This window comes from Onychostruthus taczanowskii, unplaced genomic scaffold, assembly GCF_017590055.1.
Source record: "Onychostruthus taczanowskii isolate IOZ18803 unplaced genomic scaffold, ASM1759005v1 scaffold145, whole genome shotgun sequence".
In the NCBI taxonomy this organism is placed as follows: Eukaryota; Metazoa; Chordata; class Aves; order Passeriformes; family Passeridae; genus Onychostruthus; species Onychostruthus taczanowskii.
This window is the reverse complement of record NW_024498630.1, coordinates 699,530-718,154: the sequence shown is the minus strand read 5'-3', so window position 1 is coordinate 718,154 and position 18,625 is coordinate 699,530. Positions and strand designations below refer to the sequence as shown.

Genomic DNA, 18,625 nt, shown 5'->3' with positions numbered 1-18,625 from the left:
AGTTGTACTGGAGGGGGACCAGTCAAGGGTCACAAAGATGTTGAAGGAATGGGAGCCTCTCTTCTATAAGGAAAGTACTATTAAAAATATTTTGTCAAGATGTTCCCCCTAAACAGAATTAATAACTGCCCATGGAGCTTGTCAGGTACCACTGACAGATACTTCTGGTTTTTCAGGCAGGAAAAATAACCACTTTTTAGTATTTAAAAACCCCCTCTGTTAGCATATCTATGGAAATAAAAAACAGCCTGGGGATTCAGACATCACAGCTCAACAGAATTGAACCCCACACTTGCAGCAAAGATGCTGTGGGAGAATTCCAGCTGAGCTTTTTCTACATTTTCCCACACCACTGAAGACACAGACAAAATACTTAAAGTGGAACTAATTTATTAAGTTGAAGACAAGTTATTACTGCCTGAAAGATTACTTGCAGTAGGAAGCATTCTACAAGAGATCATCTAAGACAGAACACAATGTAGCAGATTTAAATCCACATGCATTTGATTCATCATTACAGGAAAAACCTCATTTTTCTGCATCCTAGACAAGACACACACTTTAGAAGACGCTGGTGTACATTCAGAATAGTGTACATTAGTCAGAATCTTTCAACAAAAAATCATGTGCTTCAAATTGAAGAGCTTGCAAGTATCTTTTTATCATCTTGTGGGACCCCTAAGCATAACCTCAGCTAGGTCCACAGGCAAATGAAATTTAAAAAAAAAAATCTTAAAAATACTTATTTAAAGCATTATCACAGCACTAGGAACTCAGCCTATGTAAACATGCAACTTTTGCATGTTTTAAAATATTGATCCCCTGGAGCCTGTTTCAGTTACAGCTGGTCTGAAAACATTTTGCACTTATAGGAAGAGGGCCCCGGTAATAACTCCTTTTAGTATGGAAGTGAAGTAAAACAAAATAACAAACAAAACAAAAATCCCCAAATAAAATCAACTGTATCTCACTGCCACATTAGGCAGGTTCACAGTCTATAGTAGGAAGTGCTGGCAGATGGGGAAGGGTAGTTTAATTCTGAGGCAGCTGTGTGACACTACTTTCCAATATAATTGGAAAAATGAACACAGCAAAGCCCAGTGGCATAGAAATAACCCCATCTTCAAGCTGATGATACTGTATCCTCATCTGCATTCCAGGAAACTATTCCTGTTTCAGCAGTGGGAAAGAGACAGCTTTCCATTCCACATTTTGCTTAAAAAAGAAAAAAAAAAAAAAAAAGAAAAAGAAGAATTTTACTGTATTCCAGGAAGTCAGCAACCACTCATAAGCGTGTACAGCTGCTGGCTCAATGAATTTTTACAAACATTGTAGGAAGAGTACAGACTTCAGGAGGCAAAAAAAGCATTCTCACTGAAGTTGCTTCAACTACTCTAGTAAAAATAAAAGTATATGAAATTAGCTGATGCTATACTTATGCATCAATCCACTCTAGGTAGGTAAAAATGTAATTCTCTGGAAACCTGAACTGAAAATTGAGCAAGTATCACACTCTGCATATTTAGACCTTGCCAAAGCACAAACACTAGTAACCTGCAACTAACAGGCATGCTTCAGAGCTTGCTGCAAAATCAATCTATGGTTTCCAGAGCTTGAGGAGGCCATCTTCACTGTAAGTGGCAATCAGGTTCTGGTGGGGGTGATGAGCAATGCCAATGACATCTTTTTCATGGACCTAGAGAGTAAGCAGAAAGATACATTAAGAGAGTGTTCCTTCAGCACATTCAAGACAAAAATCTCTTCAAAAAACAAGTGAAGGAAAGCTGGACTGAGAGTAGAGCAAAAGCACAGGTACACACACCAACATTCAATTCCAGTCACAACAATTTCTGTGACACGGCAGTTACTTTTTGTTGGGCAAGGGAATGTTCAGTGAAGGTCTACATCCACTGAAGTCCACAACAAAGTATTCCCCACTAAATTTAGACATTCAAACTGGTATTCCTCTTTAAACTCAATCTAAAGCAAATTTAAAACTCGACATCTTTAAATCTGATGCCTCTTTCAGGTTCTCTACCAGCTAGAGCCCATGACAAAATATGGTCTCATTTAAGGAAGTCTGAACCAATTCAACCTTTGCTTGAGGGGTAAATACTTTCCCAATTTCTACAATTAAATAGTTCTAAAAACCCCAAACACATTCTATGGCTAAATTCCTGGAATTCATTTGTTACCAATCATGTTTCCTAGAGACAAAAGATTGCTTAGTTTGAGAATGGCGTTCATAATGAACATTGACATCATCCCCATAGTTAAAACTCTGGAAAAGCTCAGAGCTGAATACTTACAGTCAGAGTTCTCTCCAGCTTGCCCGTCACTGTGCTGAAGCAGTACAGCACAAAATCTTCACCAACACAGTAGATCCATTCACCACGAGGTGAAAGTGCACAGCAGACAAAGTCACCACCTTCTCTCTTACCAGAGCTAAAACTTCTTACAATCTGTAAAGACACATCCAAAAAAAAAACCATTTAAACAGCAGGATTAAATGGCAGCATTATCAATATCATTTTTATCAGGGTAAAAATATTTAAGAAGTACTAGGTCTGTTCACAACACAGATCTCTCTATAGCTTCAAGAGCTTTCTGCATTCTATAAACTTGAGTTCAGAACAGTTTGTCATGCAAGCAAACTAGAGAAATCAGGTTTAACCCTGCTAAGTTATTAACTAGGTTTTCTACATTCTTGAAATGACAGAGTGACCTGAAAGGACACCAGTAAGATCACATACTTGTCCTTGCATATTCATGATGACGACTGTGTTCGATCTGTTGCAAACAACAAAGTGTTCTGGGTTTTTAGGCAGCAGAATGACACTGTTCACAGTAATGTCTGTCCCCGCAGTGCTACCAAGAGACTTGAAGGTGTTGGAGCACTCTGTTGTCTTCACATTCCAAACCTAAAATGTAAAAATAAAATAAAACAAATTAGCTTTAAAAAATTAAAATAAAGAGCTGATATGCAATTATTTCAGATAAGGGAATCTCCACACCACAGGACAAGAAGAGTCAGTCAGTTCTGAGTTTAGAATAAAGCAGAACAGGCAGTAAGCACTGCACTTATGTCTCCATTCATGAATGCAGCAGAGACCTGCTCTGCAAGGGACTGTGAGTAGAGTAACAGATTTCACCACTTCTCACTCAAATCTACAGCAGTCAGAAGCACACTCATTACTGCAGATTACCCTGAGTCCTTCTCCAAGGACTGCAACAATTGTAACAAAGGAGCGAAATGTTAGCAGGAGTCGGAAGGTGTTCTTTACAATGGGTAAATGCCATCTTACCTTCACTGTGCCATCGGAGGATGCACTGATAATATAGTGGCCATCCTGGGTAAAAGTAGCTTCATTGACAAAGGAAGAATGACCACGGAATTCCTTCAGGGTTTTCCCAGATTTTAAACCATGAATCCTGTAAGACAACAGAAGTGGAAATGAGTAAACAAATTCCACTCAGTAACCAAGCAGGTGCAGGATCAGAATTTTGCATTACACAAACAGTAATCAACACTTCCCAGATGCTAATAACTGTAGGAAAAGGGGTTTGGTGAGGATCCTCTTGCCTATTAAGATTAGAACAGTGTTTGAGTATTTTTCTGAGTATAAATATACTCACTTCTAACCTATCCTGCAATGATCCTTAGGAAAAAAATAAGAGGAAAGAGAAAATAAAGACAGGAGAAAGAGGAAAGGAGAAAGGAAGATATATTCACCCTAAATAATTTTAACACCTAAAAAAAAAATTAACTATTGGGTTAACACTACTAGCCAATATGTCTTCAGAATAAATATAGTTAGACTCCTCAGAAGGTGTACAGCTGAAGTACAAATGGCAAGGGATATTAAAAAATACCTCCCCACCAAAAACTCCAACCAAACAAAAAAACAAACAAGCATAATCAGACCAACCCAAAACATCCTTCCCTACACCCAAAGACGATTTTCCCCAAGAGTGGCATCTCGAACCCTGGGGATTCTGAAAACACAGCTGGACAAGGCCCTGAATAGGCTGTCCTAACTGCAAGGCTGGCTGTGCTTTGAGAAGCATGGACTAGAGACCTCCACAGACACCTTCTAGATTACACTATCTTATAGTTGAACTGCTTCATTAGAAAAGCCTGCTTTCTTTTCTCCCACACTGTAGCTCACACATTCTCAGTTTGTTTACCTGATTGTTTGATCGAAAGAAGCACTCAGAATTTGACTGCTGTCTTTAGAGAAACTGAGGCACGTAACACCTTTACTGTGAGCTCGTTCAAATCTTCTCAGACACTGACCACTCTGGATTTTCCACACCTGAAAAGGAAACAGCAAATAAGTGATTACTTTGTTGTGACAACACATGAGCTTAAACATCAGAGCCAATACATATGTTAAATACATGTTAAATTGCCTTTGAGTTTATACAGAACGGGAACATTACTGCTTTAGCAAACTGATCTTTCTGGTCACCACCTCTCCCAACTACAGTACAAACAAAAAGATTAGTACCTTGATCTTTCCATCCTGTGCTCCAGTTGCTAGCATCTCTGTATCTCTACTGAAGCACATGCACAGCACTGCATCATCCATCATCATGAAGTTATCTTGTGCCTGATACTTCAGATCCTAAACAAAAGCAGAAGAGTCATGGGTCAATAATAGTGAAACCAATGAAGTCTATTTTAAAGCAAAGTGCAAAAGTATTAGCAGTTTTAACTTCAGTTATGTTTTATAACTTACTGCAAATCAGACTCCATAGCCTTGTAATACAGAGTACTACCACTATCACCATTTTAGCAGCAACAAGAAGAGTGCAGGAAGGTAAAGAAGTTATCAGAGAGAAATCTATGACAAACCAGACAACGACACCCACATAACTGTTCCAGACTGATATTTACAGAACCTAAACAGACAATCTCCTCAGGTTCACAGTTCCCAAGAAATTAAAACTATCTCCAAGAATAGATCCAGGCACTCTGGCATGTCTAAGTCACTCTGTGTGAAATAAGGAGTAACTTACCTTCCTAATCTTTCCAGTAGTGAAGTTCCATACTTCAATGAAGCCATCAACTGAGCCAGTAACCAGATACTGTCCATCTGGAGAAAACCGAGCACACTCCACATGTGACTTCTGCCCAAACTGTTTAAAAAAGAATATAAGTAAAGATTAATAAGCCATTTAAAAGACTCAATTCATTAAAACAAAACTGTACTATCATTCTGATGGTAAAAATACAGTATCTTCTAGAGCTATGTACACACACATTTAATGCTGAAGTACAAAAAATGTCAATACACAGAGAATTGAACTTTTTTTAAAAAATGGTAAAACAAAAAAAAAAAAAAACCTCCTTTTGGTCTTGCAATCTCCAGTGTTACAACAGACCTTGCATGGTCACATCACAAGCCAAGTTGGTTTCTTTGTATTTTTGTTTTTGCAGGATATTCTGTTAACAAAGACCTTTTCAATACCTAATTTATATCACAAGTAGACTTCAGAACTTAACAAATTTCTGAAGTTGCTTCATTTGGAGTAATGTTTCTCCAGTGTAATTTTTACAGAGAACGTTTGTTTTGTTTTTTTTCAGTGTCCAATTTTCTGATTTCTAAATTTTTAAATAAAAGTGGCCATGACAACTAAGTACAGAAAAAATACTTCACTAGCCTAAACAAAAATACAAAATCAGCAATGACAAACAAAACAAGTTCTAAGAAAGCATTTTTAGCAAGTTGTTACTGAAGATCACAAACTGATTTCATAAGCTGAAGCTTATGGCTTCTGAAAAACAGTTTAAGACCCAAGTACTGCCTCACAGAAATAAAGAGGACTATGCCAATTCCTCTAAAATGATCGATTCTGAACTGTGAAGTCAAAGATGCCGTTATCTTAATCACAAATACCATAAGCACCCAATCTTGTTAAAATACCTAAGCTCGGACTCCCAGAAGATAAGAAAACGCAGACAAAAGGGAGGAAAACACACTGGTGGGGGGGCGGGAGGGGAACTACTTATAACAAGGGAAAAAAAAACATTAGTAAGATTTCCCCTTATCTCCCAACATTAAACACGGGAAGAAAAGAGCAGCAGAAACACACAAAAGCAAACATTACCTTAATATGCCTGCTCAGCTGCGTGGGGAACTTTTCTTCTTCTACGTCTTTCACAGCTGCTTTGCCTCTGAACAAGTCAATTGTCATACCGGGAGGAAGCAGGCCCTGGTGCTGCTGCCATTTCAGTGCCTTTGGAGGAGATGAAAGCCACACCGTTAGCTGCCAGTTAACACAGACCTACCACGCAGAAACACTGCACGGAGTATTCTTAGAATCAGAGAGGGCTGAAAACACACCAGAAAACGTGTGAAACGGATGGTTATTCTCAAAGTGCAGACTGTGTTGCATATTTAGTCTACTGGAAAAAATCTACTGCTAGAATGATGACTTTTTCTACAACTGCTAAACCCTTGCTATATGGGACAATTGTTTTAAACTATACTACGTTTAAACTTTATACAGCTTGCGGCTCAACTACATCACCACTAATTTCATGCAGCAGCAAGCTGAAAACATAGCAGCTAAAACATCCTTCAAGACTCACCTGCCCCAACAGTGCCATGAGACGAGATGGAGGCACCACACTGACTTCTCCAGCCAAAGCTTGTGCAATAGCAGCTCTCCGCTTCTCTTTGCTGCTCCCATCTGGGTACGCCTAGAGAAAAGTTATTTTCATGAGATTATTGTTCTAAACAATTTTTTTCCCCAAAAAGACCTCTGTTTTTCTGAAATTAAAACCCCTTCCAACTAAGTTTTCTGTTAGACCTCCAAAAGAGCTCTTATCTTTAATACCAATCTTAAAAGCAAACAATCGTCAGGGCTGGAAAAGATCTCTAAAATCAGTCCCTTAAGTTAGCTAACCTAACATGCTCTCCCAGAAACCGTTAGACTGATGTAACCAGTCAGAAAAAATGCCTTGTTTTTATACTGTTATTACACAGCACTATTTCTGTTCACACAACTTGTGCTTTCTTCTGCTGCCTATTTAACACTGAAAAGGCAAACTGCAGATGACATTCTGTGGCACGACACAGGGCCAAAGCCCCAAACTCCCAAATGCAGCACCGGTTTGCTCCCTCCTGATGCACTGCGTCATGCACTACTTCCCAAACACCCCACAGAAGGTGTAAAACCATCAAACTGAACTGCACGTTCCCACTCCCCAAGCCAAGGGAAAAACCCAAAGCCGTGAGCCATCAGCAGCTTGCAATGATGCCGACGCTCATGCCGGAGAGCTCTCTAAAGAAAGGGTTAACGTACCTCACGAGGATCAAAGTAAGACCTGGCCAGAAGGTTTTCGAGGTGGATGTAGCGCTCTGGCTGAGTTTGTTTCAGCATGATCATGGGATCCGTTTGCCTCAGCAGAGATCTCGCAGCACCCAGCTCTCTGAGCTCGATCAACTCCAGCACAACCTGCACACAGAGACAAACGTCTGCATCAGCAAAGATTCAGTGGAAAACACCGCACAGAGGTTTCCACAGGGACCACAAGAGCCCGCAGGAGCCCTGCGCTTGCTCACCTGCTCATAGAGATCGATGAGGGTCTTGTCGGGCAGCTTCAGAGACTGAATGGCCTGCAGCACCGTGTCCCAGTGCCCACTGTTGATGTCCGCCACGAAACTCTCGATGCTGTCCACGGTGTTGAGGGACACGGTGGTCTCCTCTTGAAGGGTGGCGAGCGCCCGGTGGAGGCTGTTTTCCTTCAGGTACTGCATGATCAGCCGGATCACGCTGCGGGCGGGACACAACGCTCGGTCAGCCCCGGACACGCGGACCGCGCTCCCCGCCCGCAACCCTCGGCCCCCTCACGGCCGCGGGGCCGCCGAGACCGCCGGCTCTCGCCTCCCTCCCCCCGCGTCGCTGGGGCCTGGCTCAGGCCCGGGGCCGCCAAGCCGCTCCCTCCCCGCTCCCCCGGTCGCCAGGGCCGCACCACCACTTCGCCGCCACCCCGCGCCACCACTACACTTACTCTGAGGACTCGATTTCGATGGACATCTTGAGGCGCCGCTGCTGCTGGAGCTGCCGCTAGCAGTAGTAGTGGTCTAGGTGGTGTGGTGGTGGTGGTGGTGGTGGTGATGTCGTTGCCGTCGCCGCCGCCGCCGCCGCCGCCAGGCCTTCCGCCAGGCCTTCTGCCTCGGCTCCGAGGGCGATTTCCTCTTCCCGTCCCCCGCCTGCGGTAAATAAGGAGCGCGCCCGCCCCGCCCCGCCCCTAGCGTGGTGACGTCACCGGCCCGGACAGCCTCTCCCGGCGCAGAGGCGGGGCTGGCGCGCCCCCCGGCGGCGGAGGGGCAGCAGCGCAGGGCCGGCCTGCCCGCGGGAGGTTGCGCTGATCCCGCGTGGCCGAGCTGGCCTGCATCAGCAGCAGCGTGACCGGCAGGAGCCGGGATGATGGTGCCCTGCACTGGCGCTGCTGAGGGCAGAGCGCGAGTGCCGGGTCGTTCTGGGCCCCCCAAGGCAGGAAGGGCACTGCGATGCCAGAGAGCAGTAGAGCTGCTGAAGGGTGTGGAGCACAAGCCTTAGGAGGAGTGGCTGAGGGAGCTAGGGGTGTTGAGCCGGGGGAAAAGGAGGCTCAGTAGTGCCCATATCACTCACTGCTCATCCCTGAAAAGAGGGTATAGGCCGGTGGGGATTGGCTTCTTCCAGGTAGATGGTGACAGAACAAGAGGACATGGTGCCTCAGGCTACACCGGAAGATGGTCAGGTCAGACATCAAGAAGAATTTCTTCAAAGAAAGGGTGATTTTGGGCATTGGAATAGGCTTCCCAGGAAGGTGGTGGAGTCGCTGTCCCTGAAGGGGTTTAAGGAAAAACTGGACGTGGCTTAGTGCTGTGGTCTGGTTGACAAGGTGGTGTTTGTTCACAGGTTGGACTCAATGATCTCAGAAGTTTTTTCCAACCTAAATGATTCTGTGATTCCGCCCACTGTTGTTCATTGATAGGCATCTCAGAAGATTCCCTGTGGTGACACAGGCATGGCGGGCTGCAGGTCAGGCATTCTGGCCAAGACACAATGAAAAAGCAGTTCCTTGGCCACGTGTTGCTTTGCACGTGCAGGTTTGCAGGTGCAAGTCCAGGGTGTTACTTGCAGTTTGCAAGCCTTAAAAAGCCACTGTGAGCTCTGCATCTCAAGAGTGTGGTCATGTATGAAAGAATGACAGTGCACAAAGCAATATAAGTAGGGAAATTAATATCATGTCTTGGTTGCTCTAATTATGGACTAAGAATTGGAAAAATTATAGTCTATGTTATGAATAAAAGGTTATCTATTTTTGTTTAAGGTTACAAAGCTAAAACCGGTTGCTGTTAAGTTAGCTTCATTGTTAAGAGTTCTTCTTCAATTGCCCGTTAATGGTTGGTGATTAGCCATTGTCCTCCTGATGCTTGCCCGGGAGCAACACCTGGACACGCAGCATCAGGAAAATAGGAGTGGCCTGAGACCACGTATGCAGATGAGAAATGCACTGTTCCAAATCTTCCCGTTCTCCAGGAAAACCCCTAAAAATAATGAGCCAACATAGAATTAGGGGACGTAGGTGATGTCTAAGGATGGGCGCGTAGTCCAGTGCCTGCTTGAATCCTTTTTGCTTCTCACTCTGAGCTCAAAAAATGTTCACTAGGGAGGGGACCCGAAGTGTTGGACCGAAAAGTAGGAATCTGCTAATCTCTCATGAGGACTCAGTCCCCAGCTCTGCCTGCAGACCAGCGGACAGAGCTGCATCACCCTCCTCCTCCGTGCCACTCTTGGGGACAGCGGCGGCGTGGGCGCAACCCGTGGATTTCTCCCCACCTGAGCTGAATCTCTTTAATAAAGGCATTAAAAAGGAGAAAGATCTCCTGCCCATTTATTTCAGTCTACTGGCCCATTTACTTCAGTGCTGCCGGGGTGAGCATGAGAAGACAACTCTCCTTGAAACACACTTAAGGTGGCTCTGGCAGTCCATGTGTCCTGCTTGGACTCTGACTGAGTTACCCTGGTTAGTGCTACAAGATGTATAAAAGCCACTGTGACCCTCCTGGTGCACATCAGCTTCTTTGTCAGGAAGAGAGGCCCTTTGTTCCCTGGGCAGCACCAAGATCATGTGGCTCATGGCTTTCTGGCATGCAGCACTTCCCACCTGCACCCAGTGATCCAGTGCTACCACCCAGCCTGATACCAGAGCTAGACTTCCAGTACATGGGGATGTGGAATCCACGGTATTGGCCCCTTCTTGGATGGACTTTTTCCTGCTGTTTTTTCAGGCGTGTGCATTTTGCTAGATGAGCCATGGAAAATACAGCGGTGTGTGAGAAACTTCCTCCCTTTGCCAAGGAAAGCTGTTCTTTGCTGTCTCTGTCCCCAGAGTACTTAAGAAAGTAATCCAATAGCATGAAGTTGAAAAAACAGTGAGTGAAGTACATGGCTAACATTCTGCATTCTGTTGTTTCCTCTCTGTGATCCCAACTAATTTTTTGAACTGCTTTTACAGAGATGCAGGGATTACTTCGGGAAGTGTTGTTTAATTGTTCCAGGTTTATTTCAATGACAGGTATATTTGTATTGTTTGAAGGTTGTTTTGAAAACAAGTCTGATCCAGACCCTAACAAAGAAAAGCTATAAAATCTAAAGATGGCAGCTATTTTTGTGCTGGCAACACATAGGAATCTGGCTCAATTCCTCAGTAAATTCAACTGGTGCTCTCTTGCTGCTCTCCCTCCAGTGTTAATGGCCTCTAGCAGGAAAAACCAACAGGTTATCTGGTCCTGAACTGTCCCAGTCCTCAGGATGGGATTTTTCTGAGAGGTGAATTCAGCACAGGAACCTGCTAACAGACTGGACTGTATGCTGGTTTACCTAGCCCTTGTGGCCCTCCTTCCCTGATCAAGGGAGGTGGACACCCCAGGTAAACTTTCCTGTGCTCTCCATCTGAGAAAAGAATCCCAGTGCCATGCAAGCACACAAGAATCAGACTTAGACTTTAAGGTTAGACACAGCTACATCCAATCTCATCTGGTGCTGGCAGCAGTCCAGTGTCTGGAGACCTCCAGAGATCCTTCCAGCCAACACTCACAGGATGCCAGTTCTGGCAGAGCATTACATAAGGGAAGGAGAGGTTTCCATTATATATTTTGGCTCCATTAGGAAGTGGATGCAAAGGGATATAAACAGTCTTGATGCAGTTAGGCAGCACAGTTATCTGCAGTACACTGGAGCTGGTCCCAGGCCCATTGTTCAGATGGAAGGTGAGCCAGCACCTTGGAATCATAATTTTTAAGGTGATATGTTTACCTTTCTTTCTGGCAGAAAATTTAATAAAATATTTATTTAATACTTCCTGATTCAAAAGTAGTCAATTTCCTGCTTTTCCCTCCTTCATGCCCCTGCTCTTTTGCTTCTCTGGGAGAGCAGCTTGAGCACCAGAAGTGAGGTGGGCCTTTTGCCAGCCCGGTCAGCCGTCTGCACTGGCTGTGAAGCAGGATCCGTGAAGCAGATGGGATGCAGAATCACAGCCCACCCCACATCCGTGTGGACATCACATTCCCCACCAGTCAGATATCTCTCTTCACGTGCAGCTGTCTGCTGCCCCACAAGCTGCAAGGCTTGTTTGCTATGCTCCAGAGCTGTGCTATGGCATCAGGAGGCCGCATAAGCTTACAGTAACAATGATGTCCTTTCCCTGCTCTCTGAATTACTCTGGTGATCTGCAGTTTGACTTTTCTCAGCTTTTAGGCCACGAGGCGGAAATTATTCCTTCTGTCAAAGTGCATTTACTGCACTTATTTTGAGACTTCAAAATAAGATGCACCCCTCTCTGAGGCCAGCCTCGAGAGAGGCTGTGCAGGGGAAGCAGCCTGTGTGGTTTCTGTTTCTCAGTTCTTGAGAATACTTTTTGTGCATCCCTAAAGAAAAACCCCACCCCAAGACCAGCGTGTCTCACAGGGAGAGACCCGTGAATTTAGATTGATTTGTGGTTCCAGAGAGTTGTTAAACCTGTGTGCAAAACCAAGTTTTACTTGTCATTGCTGGTGAGGCAAACCACATGCTGGGCCACGTGAGGAGGCACAGACTAAAGGACATCCCTTTTTCTGGGTACCCAGTAGGGAAGGATGTGGAGAAGTTGGAGGGGGACCAGCAAAACAGCTGCAAGGCAGGAAAGGGCATGGAGCACGTGGTCTGCTGGCAGGAGCTGGGCTTGGCTTGCCTGGATGAGGTGAGGCAGAGAGGGGTTTAATATCAGCCTATAATTGCTGGAAGGGTAATTCCAAATGGCTGAAGGCTCTTTGATAGCCTCAGCTGACTCAAGAAGGGGCAGCAGCCCCCTAGCTCTGGGGCTGTTAGTCAGCTGCAGCCACCAGCAGCTCTGGGGCAAAGCACCAGGGAAGTAGGGACATTGGAGAGAGGGGGTTTTAGTCGTGGAGACATTCTCTGTCCTGAAGAGGGGGTTTTTCTTATGGCCACAGAAAGCCTGGAGGGGGCTGGCAGAGCCTTGCGTCTGTGTGGCTTGAACTGAAACACTTCCCCCTCCCCCCAAGAGCTCTGGTGATGCTGGGGCCCTGCAAACAGTGGACCACACTCTGGCTTCATCTGACCCTCACCAGCACAGCAGGGAAGATTGGTAATTTGGGCCAGTCTCTGAAAGATACCCAGTGAAATGTATCTTGGACTAATTAGGCCTTAGGGCTCAGGAATTCAGTTCCAGTTGCCTGGCCTCTGTTTTGACCCTTCTTTCCTTTGAAGTTCATAGAGGAGAAGGGAAAGGAAATGAGAGGAGAGGCCCTACTTTTCCTGTAAAATGCCTCATTCCTTATACAATCGTTTGGCAAAAATCTCTTTCAGCTGGACAAGCTGAATATTTTAATACAATGCCTGCAGTCATTTTCCACCCTTGTCTCAGTTCCCCTGGCTGCTTTGTCACTGTTCTGATCAGTAAAACAGTAGATGCACAGACACAAATGCTTCTCAAAGAGGTAACAGAGAAGATCTGCAAAGGCATGTTAGAGGGCTCTGAGTTGCAGCATTGTGTTATTTCCTGGGCCAACTCAAAGTGCACAGCATTATGCGGTACAGTGATGCCTGCTCCAGCTCAGCTCTGGGTTTTGAGACCTTTCTTCCAGGACAGCCTGCTGGGACACAGCTGCCAGCCTTTCCTAGGCTGTGAAGAAACCACACTAAAATCCTGCCTTCCATGTTAGCACAAGTAGGAAAGCAGCCCAGGGATGGTGAGGGAGAGGCACAAAGTGTCTCAGATATGTCCTAGGCACTAGGGATGTTTCAGAGCAGGGGGGAGCCCAAAGCTCCAAAGGAAGGCATCTGTATTCCACCTAATATGAAATTTCCAGGAGGTTTTTGTAGGAAGGCATCTCTGGAGGTCTGCAGTTCAACTCCCCAGTCCAAAGCTAGATCAGGTTGTGTTTGGCCATAACCTGTGTTGAGTGCTGCATGCCTCCGAAGACAGAGACCTGGTCTCCAAGTTGTACCACCCTCAGTGGAGGAACTGTTTCATGCCCCGTTGGAATGTCCCATCCTGCAGCATGTTATCTGTTTCCCGATGCCCTGTCCTTGTCTGCCTCTGGAAGAGTCTGTCTCTGCTTTTTCCATTACCACCATTCAGGAAGTGGGTGCCCCCTGTAAGAACTCCCCACTTGTCTCTTCTCCAGGCTGGAGAAGCCCAATTCCCTCAATGTCTTTTCATGAACCCTGTGCTGCAGCTTCATCACCACTCCACTGGTCACTGCTGAATCCTTCCCAGTTTGTCAGTGTTTTCCTTGTAGGCCCAAATTGAAGGATGCAATAGTTTTCAGCAAGCACAAAGTGGTGAGCAAGAATCACTCTCCTGTGCAGAAATTGATGAGTCTGCTTCTGGCCCATTCCTCCACCTGCTGAGATCCCATCAGGTGACAGGCCTTCCTCCTGAAACACAGCAACCAGTTGATACTAATTATGGGCTTTTTCTTATCTCTCCTTGTGATGGGTTGAAATCTGCTTTACACCAGATGCCTGTTCAGTGGGTTGGCACGGGTCCTGACAACTGCCCAGAGTTTCCGTCTCTCTTGGCCAGGGATCCAGAGAGAGCAGTAAGAACTGCTGTTTCCCTGGAAAGTGGCCTTGCTGCAAAAGATGACTGGTGGAGAGTGTATTTAGAGCTGGAGTCATTCTTACTTCTCCTTTTGAGAGATGAAAGGATGGCCCAAGTGCGGTCAGAGATTTCCTACAGCTACATTTAGTGCCCACCTGCAGTCCTTAGTCTGGGAGTTTTCATATCCTGTTTCATACCAAAGCTGCCCCACAGCTGCAGGGAGGAGCACTGAATCCAGCCGCAGCAGGGGCTGAGCTCTGGTGTGGGTAAACAGCGGGTGACAGATAGGGAGTCTACAGCTTGCCTCGTGTTCTTCACATTTGCCTACATGGGGGTCTCCAGCAACATGTATAGGGGCCATGCTCAGACTGCCCACTGGCTTCATCTGAGTTCATCTGCCCAGCTGACTCCTGGCTTGGCATCTGGCATCTTCCCCAGGCTGCAAGGAGCAGCTAGCTGACCTGAGGCTGGTTAGACACTGCTCTGTGCAGGTTGGTTTTCTGCTGTTTGCAGTGAGGGGCATGGGGAGGCCCAGCGCGGCTCACAGATGGTAGGCAGTCACTGGGATTGCCAGAGAGGACAGCTTTCAGGTAGTGTTTCCATGTTGCAATTAACAGAAAATATCTGCAGAAGCCATGTTTGCAGCTATGCACCTGTGCAGGGGCATTGGATGCATTAAACCAATAAAGCCACAGACACCCCAGGACAGTTTTCACAGAGGTGGCTGCTATGTTTCTAATCATTGTAGTTTTGAGGTCCTAAACCAGCTTGTGATGCAAGGACAGACAGGCAGTGATTTGGATGCATATAGAGCACAGGAGGCCTCATGAAAACAAAATGTGGCATGGTGTATTTAGCTGTATCGTCTTGGAGGGATAGACCATGCTACAGACTTATGTTAGAAGCTGGATTTTCCAACCCATTTGAGTGTTTTTAATGGGCGAGTAATGTCAAAACTGCTTCAAGGTTAGAAGTGAAATTAAAAATTAGGCTGAAAAGCTATTATTCACAGGTTAAAACTTATTCAAGACATTTATCTTTCATTTTTATGGACTGTAGACAAGGGAGAACTGTGAGAAGACTAATTTCTGTGTAACTGTAGGCTAATCATGAGTAACGACACTCCCTGGTGACGTTTGATAGGATTGAGTATATTTAACTTGCAGGCTGTGTTACACTTCTAAGCTGTAATCTTGGGCAAGGCCCTTGGATGCTTATAAAAATGAGGCAAGAGGCAAAAAAATGAGCAGTAAAAGTAAGGAAGGGACAGGAAATCGTGTTTGTGGCTTGGCAGGCAACAGCTGTTCTTCAGAGCTAGCCCCAGCCCCAGTCCTTGCCTTGAGATCACCAGCACCAGCAAGACCCTCAGTCTGCTCTCCAGGAGCAGTGGTCTCACTGCTCTGTCAGCAGTGTGAAATGCTTTTTAGCCTGTGATGGGTCTCGGCTTTGGAGAAAACCAAACTGTCTGACAGCATGGTGAGGCTGAATCTGCACCCAGTTTGCAGACTTGGAGTGCAGGGGTTTGATAGCACACACTGGCCACCACTCTGCCTGGTGCACATCTCAAGAAAGCATCCAGGTAGCTGCAATTTCTTGTTCTTGGAAGAGCTCTCCCTTCAGGCTGTTCCTCCCTGGTACTCCAAACCAAAGCAGTCTCAGTGCCTCAAAATGTCCAAGCAGCTTGCCCTTCATTTGGCCATGTCTCCATCTCTGGGTGTTTCTTGCAGGGCTCAGTGCAGGAGACGAGCTGCTGTCCCTTAAGGTGGGCAGTGTTCAGCTGGAGAAGGGTACTTTCTCCGAGACGGAGGGAGTCCACAGCAACCACTGCTCCTCTCACCCATTTGTGTGGAGCCTGGCAAGGGAGGAAACTTAGCAAGTTTTTTTTTTTTTTTCCCCAGATGGCAAGAGAGGGATGAGCTGACAGGAGGGACTGGCACTGGGACAGAGACACTCCAGCAGCCAGTACTGCTGCTTGGCTGTGGAGGCAGCATGGGAGCTGGTGTCCTTGTTGCTTTGTGTGTAGCCTGGCCATGACAAACCAGAGTGGACAAGGCACAACCCTTCAACTACAAGTGGTTTATTTGGTTTTTAATCAATACCTGTAATATCATCATGCTGCAGGGTGGCTGGATGAGATCCCTGAGTATTCTGTCCCTGACACTGGGAAGCACACACACACACACACAAAACACACACACACACACTCACCTCTCACAAGGGATGAAGTCAAAAGTTTGAGAGTCTTGGAAATATCTGCTGGCACTCTCCTCTTACTGTTTTCATAGTCAGAGCCCCAAGCCGAGTGGTGGAAGCCAAGCTCGTCCTGGAAAAGGGAGGAAAGCCAGCTATTTGACAGCAGGAAAAAAAAAAAAAAATAAAAAAAAAATAAAAAAAAAAAAAAAAAAAAACCCACAAAAAAAAAACAAAAAAAAAAAAAAAAAAAAAATAAAAAAACCCACAAAAACAAAACAAAACAAAACCAAAAAAAAACACCACAAAAAAACCAGTTGCCTGCAAAGTCCCTTCTAACCCAAGGTGGGAACACACAGCTGCCAGGTGGGTCAGTTTGCACTCATCTCAGAGCAAAGACAAACTTTGCAGGCATTTGCAACTAGGTAGGTTTTTCTTTTATCTGTGTAACTTGAGAAGCTGTAGGCAATACCTAATGATTTAATCTCAATTGTCTGCCACAGACCGCGTTTTACGCTTCATTGAGTAACTTTGTATAGCACCTTCACCACTGCTTTTATGACCCATTTGTCTCACCTGACTGGTTTCAGACCCCCAGCAGTGCTCGTGGTGGTGGAGCTTCTGGAGTTCTCCAGTTCACACCTCTCCGTTCAAACCAGGGATGAGTAATCTGAAGCAGCTCGGCTCGGAGGTGACAGGGGCTGGAAATATCCCTGGGGTAGTAGAGGTGAACACCCGGGGCAGCCCCCGGTGCACCTCTGTGTGCACACAACTCCTGCTCTCACCTGCCCAGAATGGCAGGGGCTGCAGCTGAGCCCAGGGTGACCTGTAAGGTCGCATGAAACTCAGCAGCACGAAAACCAGCAGGGCCGTCTGAAGGTCTCCTGCTCTGACATACGACAGGTCTCTTCCCAGAATGATGTCAGGATAGCTGTGGCTTTATGCAGCCATGTCCAGGAACCACGGGAAACCTTCTCCCTCCCTGGTGCACTGTACCTTTGCCTGTCCAAGTTGTGGCAGCTGTGGTGGTGGATTCCTGTGCTTGCAACAATGGCACTAAGCACACCCACAACACCTGCCTATGTCTGAGCAGGCACACCATGCAATGGGTGTTGGCCGTGAGTCTGATGTTTGCACTACAAGGAAAGGAGACCTACTGGAGACCTTTGAGTCTTCCCAGCTTGGCTGTGCAAGCCCCTTGAAGCTGTCCTTGCTCTGAGCACAGCTTTGGAGCTGGACACCTCCAGAGGTTCCCTTCCAACCTAAATTTCACAGGATACTGCTGTAATGGCATGTGTACTTAGGTTTTGTTTATTTTCCTCTAAACAAGAACTTATTGAGAACAAATTAGTCATAGCTGGACTCCTGTTAGGGTGAGAAGGTTGTACAGAGCCTTTTTTTTCCAATTGCTACCCCAGAAGAGCTTTACCAAAATGGCAAGTTGCCACCCAGTATCAGTCCTTTGATCACCTGGGGCTTTTTGTGCTTGTTGGCCAAGTCACAGCACCACTCCAGCACACACAGGCCATGGTTTTGGCAGAGGATCCAGTAAAGGTCCCAAATGGTTACTGGCATCTACAGGTATGAACCTCAATAAAACTTTGACTCCTGTTTTGTACTCATTTTGTTCCTTGAGTATTTTTATATTTATTACTTTTAGTGGAAGTATTTCTGTGCCAGGGAACATAAAACGCAGAAATGCAACAGCACATGTCTGCAGAAAACAGAAATGTTATATGTCTCTCTCACCACACATATACATGCAAATATATACTTACATATTCTTTTTCTGTTTTTTACAGTGCTGTAAATAATCATTATGAGGGAGAGGCTGACATGGTGAAAGACAGAGCCTTGGGTATGCTTGGGTACTCTCTTTGGGTACTCTCTTGGATAGAGATACCCAGAGGGGTATCTCTAAACGGGAGGACTGGACCACCGGGAGTTTTACACGGCTCAGGAAGCAGAAGTGTCAGTGGCATTTGATACACAGGGGTGAGGGAGGAATAACCCTGATGATTGGTTCAGACTGAGAAGTGACTGGTGGATAGGACTTGGAGGTAACTGTGAAAAGAGCTTGAACATGGGCCAAAAGTAATTCTCATTGTGTATAATGCAAACTGCTTACTAAGCTGTACAAGGAGGACCACAGCTAGCCCAGTGAAGGGGTGTTGGAGACTCTTGTATAGCTGCTACTCCAGAAAGCTTTTCAAAATGATTCATTACAGTGAGGAGAAATGGCTAGTGATGCTGGCCAAGTTCAAGATTCTTCCACACCCCTCTGAAAAACTGCTGCAGTTGCAGGTAGTCAGACCAGTGGAAACCCAA

At 45.7% G+C, this 18,625-nt stretch overlaps 1 protein-coding gene across 1 annotated transcript; it reads right to left on the bottom strand.

Annotated features, from left to right (window-relative positions):
• Positions 1-373: 373 nt before the first annotated feature.
• SMU1 (SMU1 DNA replication regulator and spliceosomal factor) lies at positions 374-8,212 on the bottom strand. Its single transcript, XM_041398357.1, has 12 exons — positions 8,024-8,212; positions 7,575-7,785; positions 7,315-7,467; positions 6,599-6,709; positions 6,115-6,243; positions 5,023-5,142; positions 4,512-4,628; positions 4,189-4,316; positions 3,306-3,432; positions 2,754-2,921; positions 2,310-2,462; positions 374-1,696 (listed from the first exon to the last, which is right to left on the bottom strand). The coding sequence occupies exons 1-12, from the start codon at positions 8,047-8,049 to the stop codon at positions 1,598-1,600; spliced, it is 1,542 nt and encodes a 513-aa protein (XP_041254291.1). The 5' UTR covers positions 8,050-8,212; the 3' UTR covers positions 374-1,597.
• Positions 8,213-18,625: the final 10,413 nt, after the last annotated feature.

What these genes read in the sequence shown, in the direction of transcription:
- SMU1 (XM_041398357.1), bottom strand. Translation starts at nt 8,049, where the DNA reads ATGTCCATCGAAATCGAGTCCTCAGA. An exon ending in ATCGAAATCGAGTCCTCAGA is followed by an intron (nt 7,786 to 8,023) that starts GTAAGTGTAGTG and finishes TCCCGCCCGCAG; the next exon opens with CGTGATCCGGCTGATCATGC. An exon ending in CTACTGGAAAGATTAGGAAG is followed by an intron (nt 4,629 to 5,022) that starts GTAAGTTACTCC and finishes GCTTTTGTTTAG; the next exon opens with GATCTGAAGTATCAGGCACA.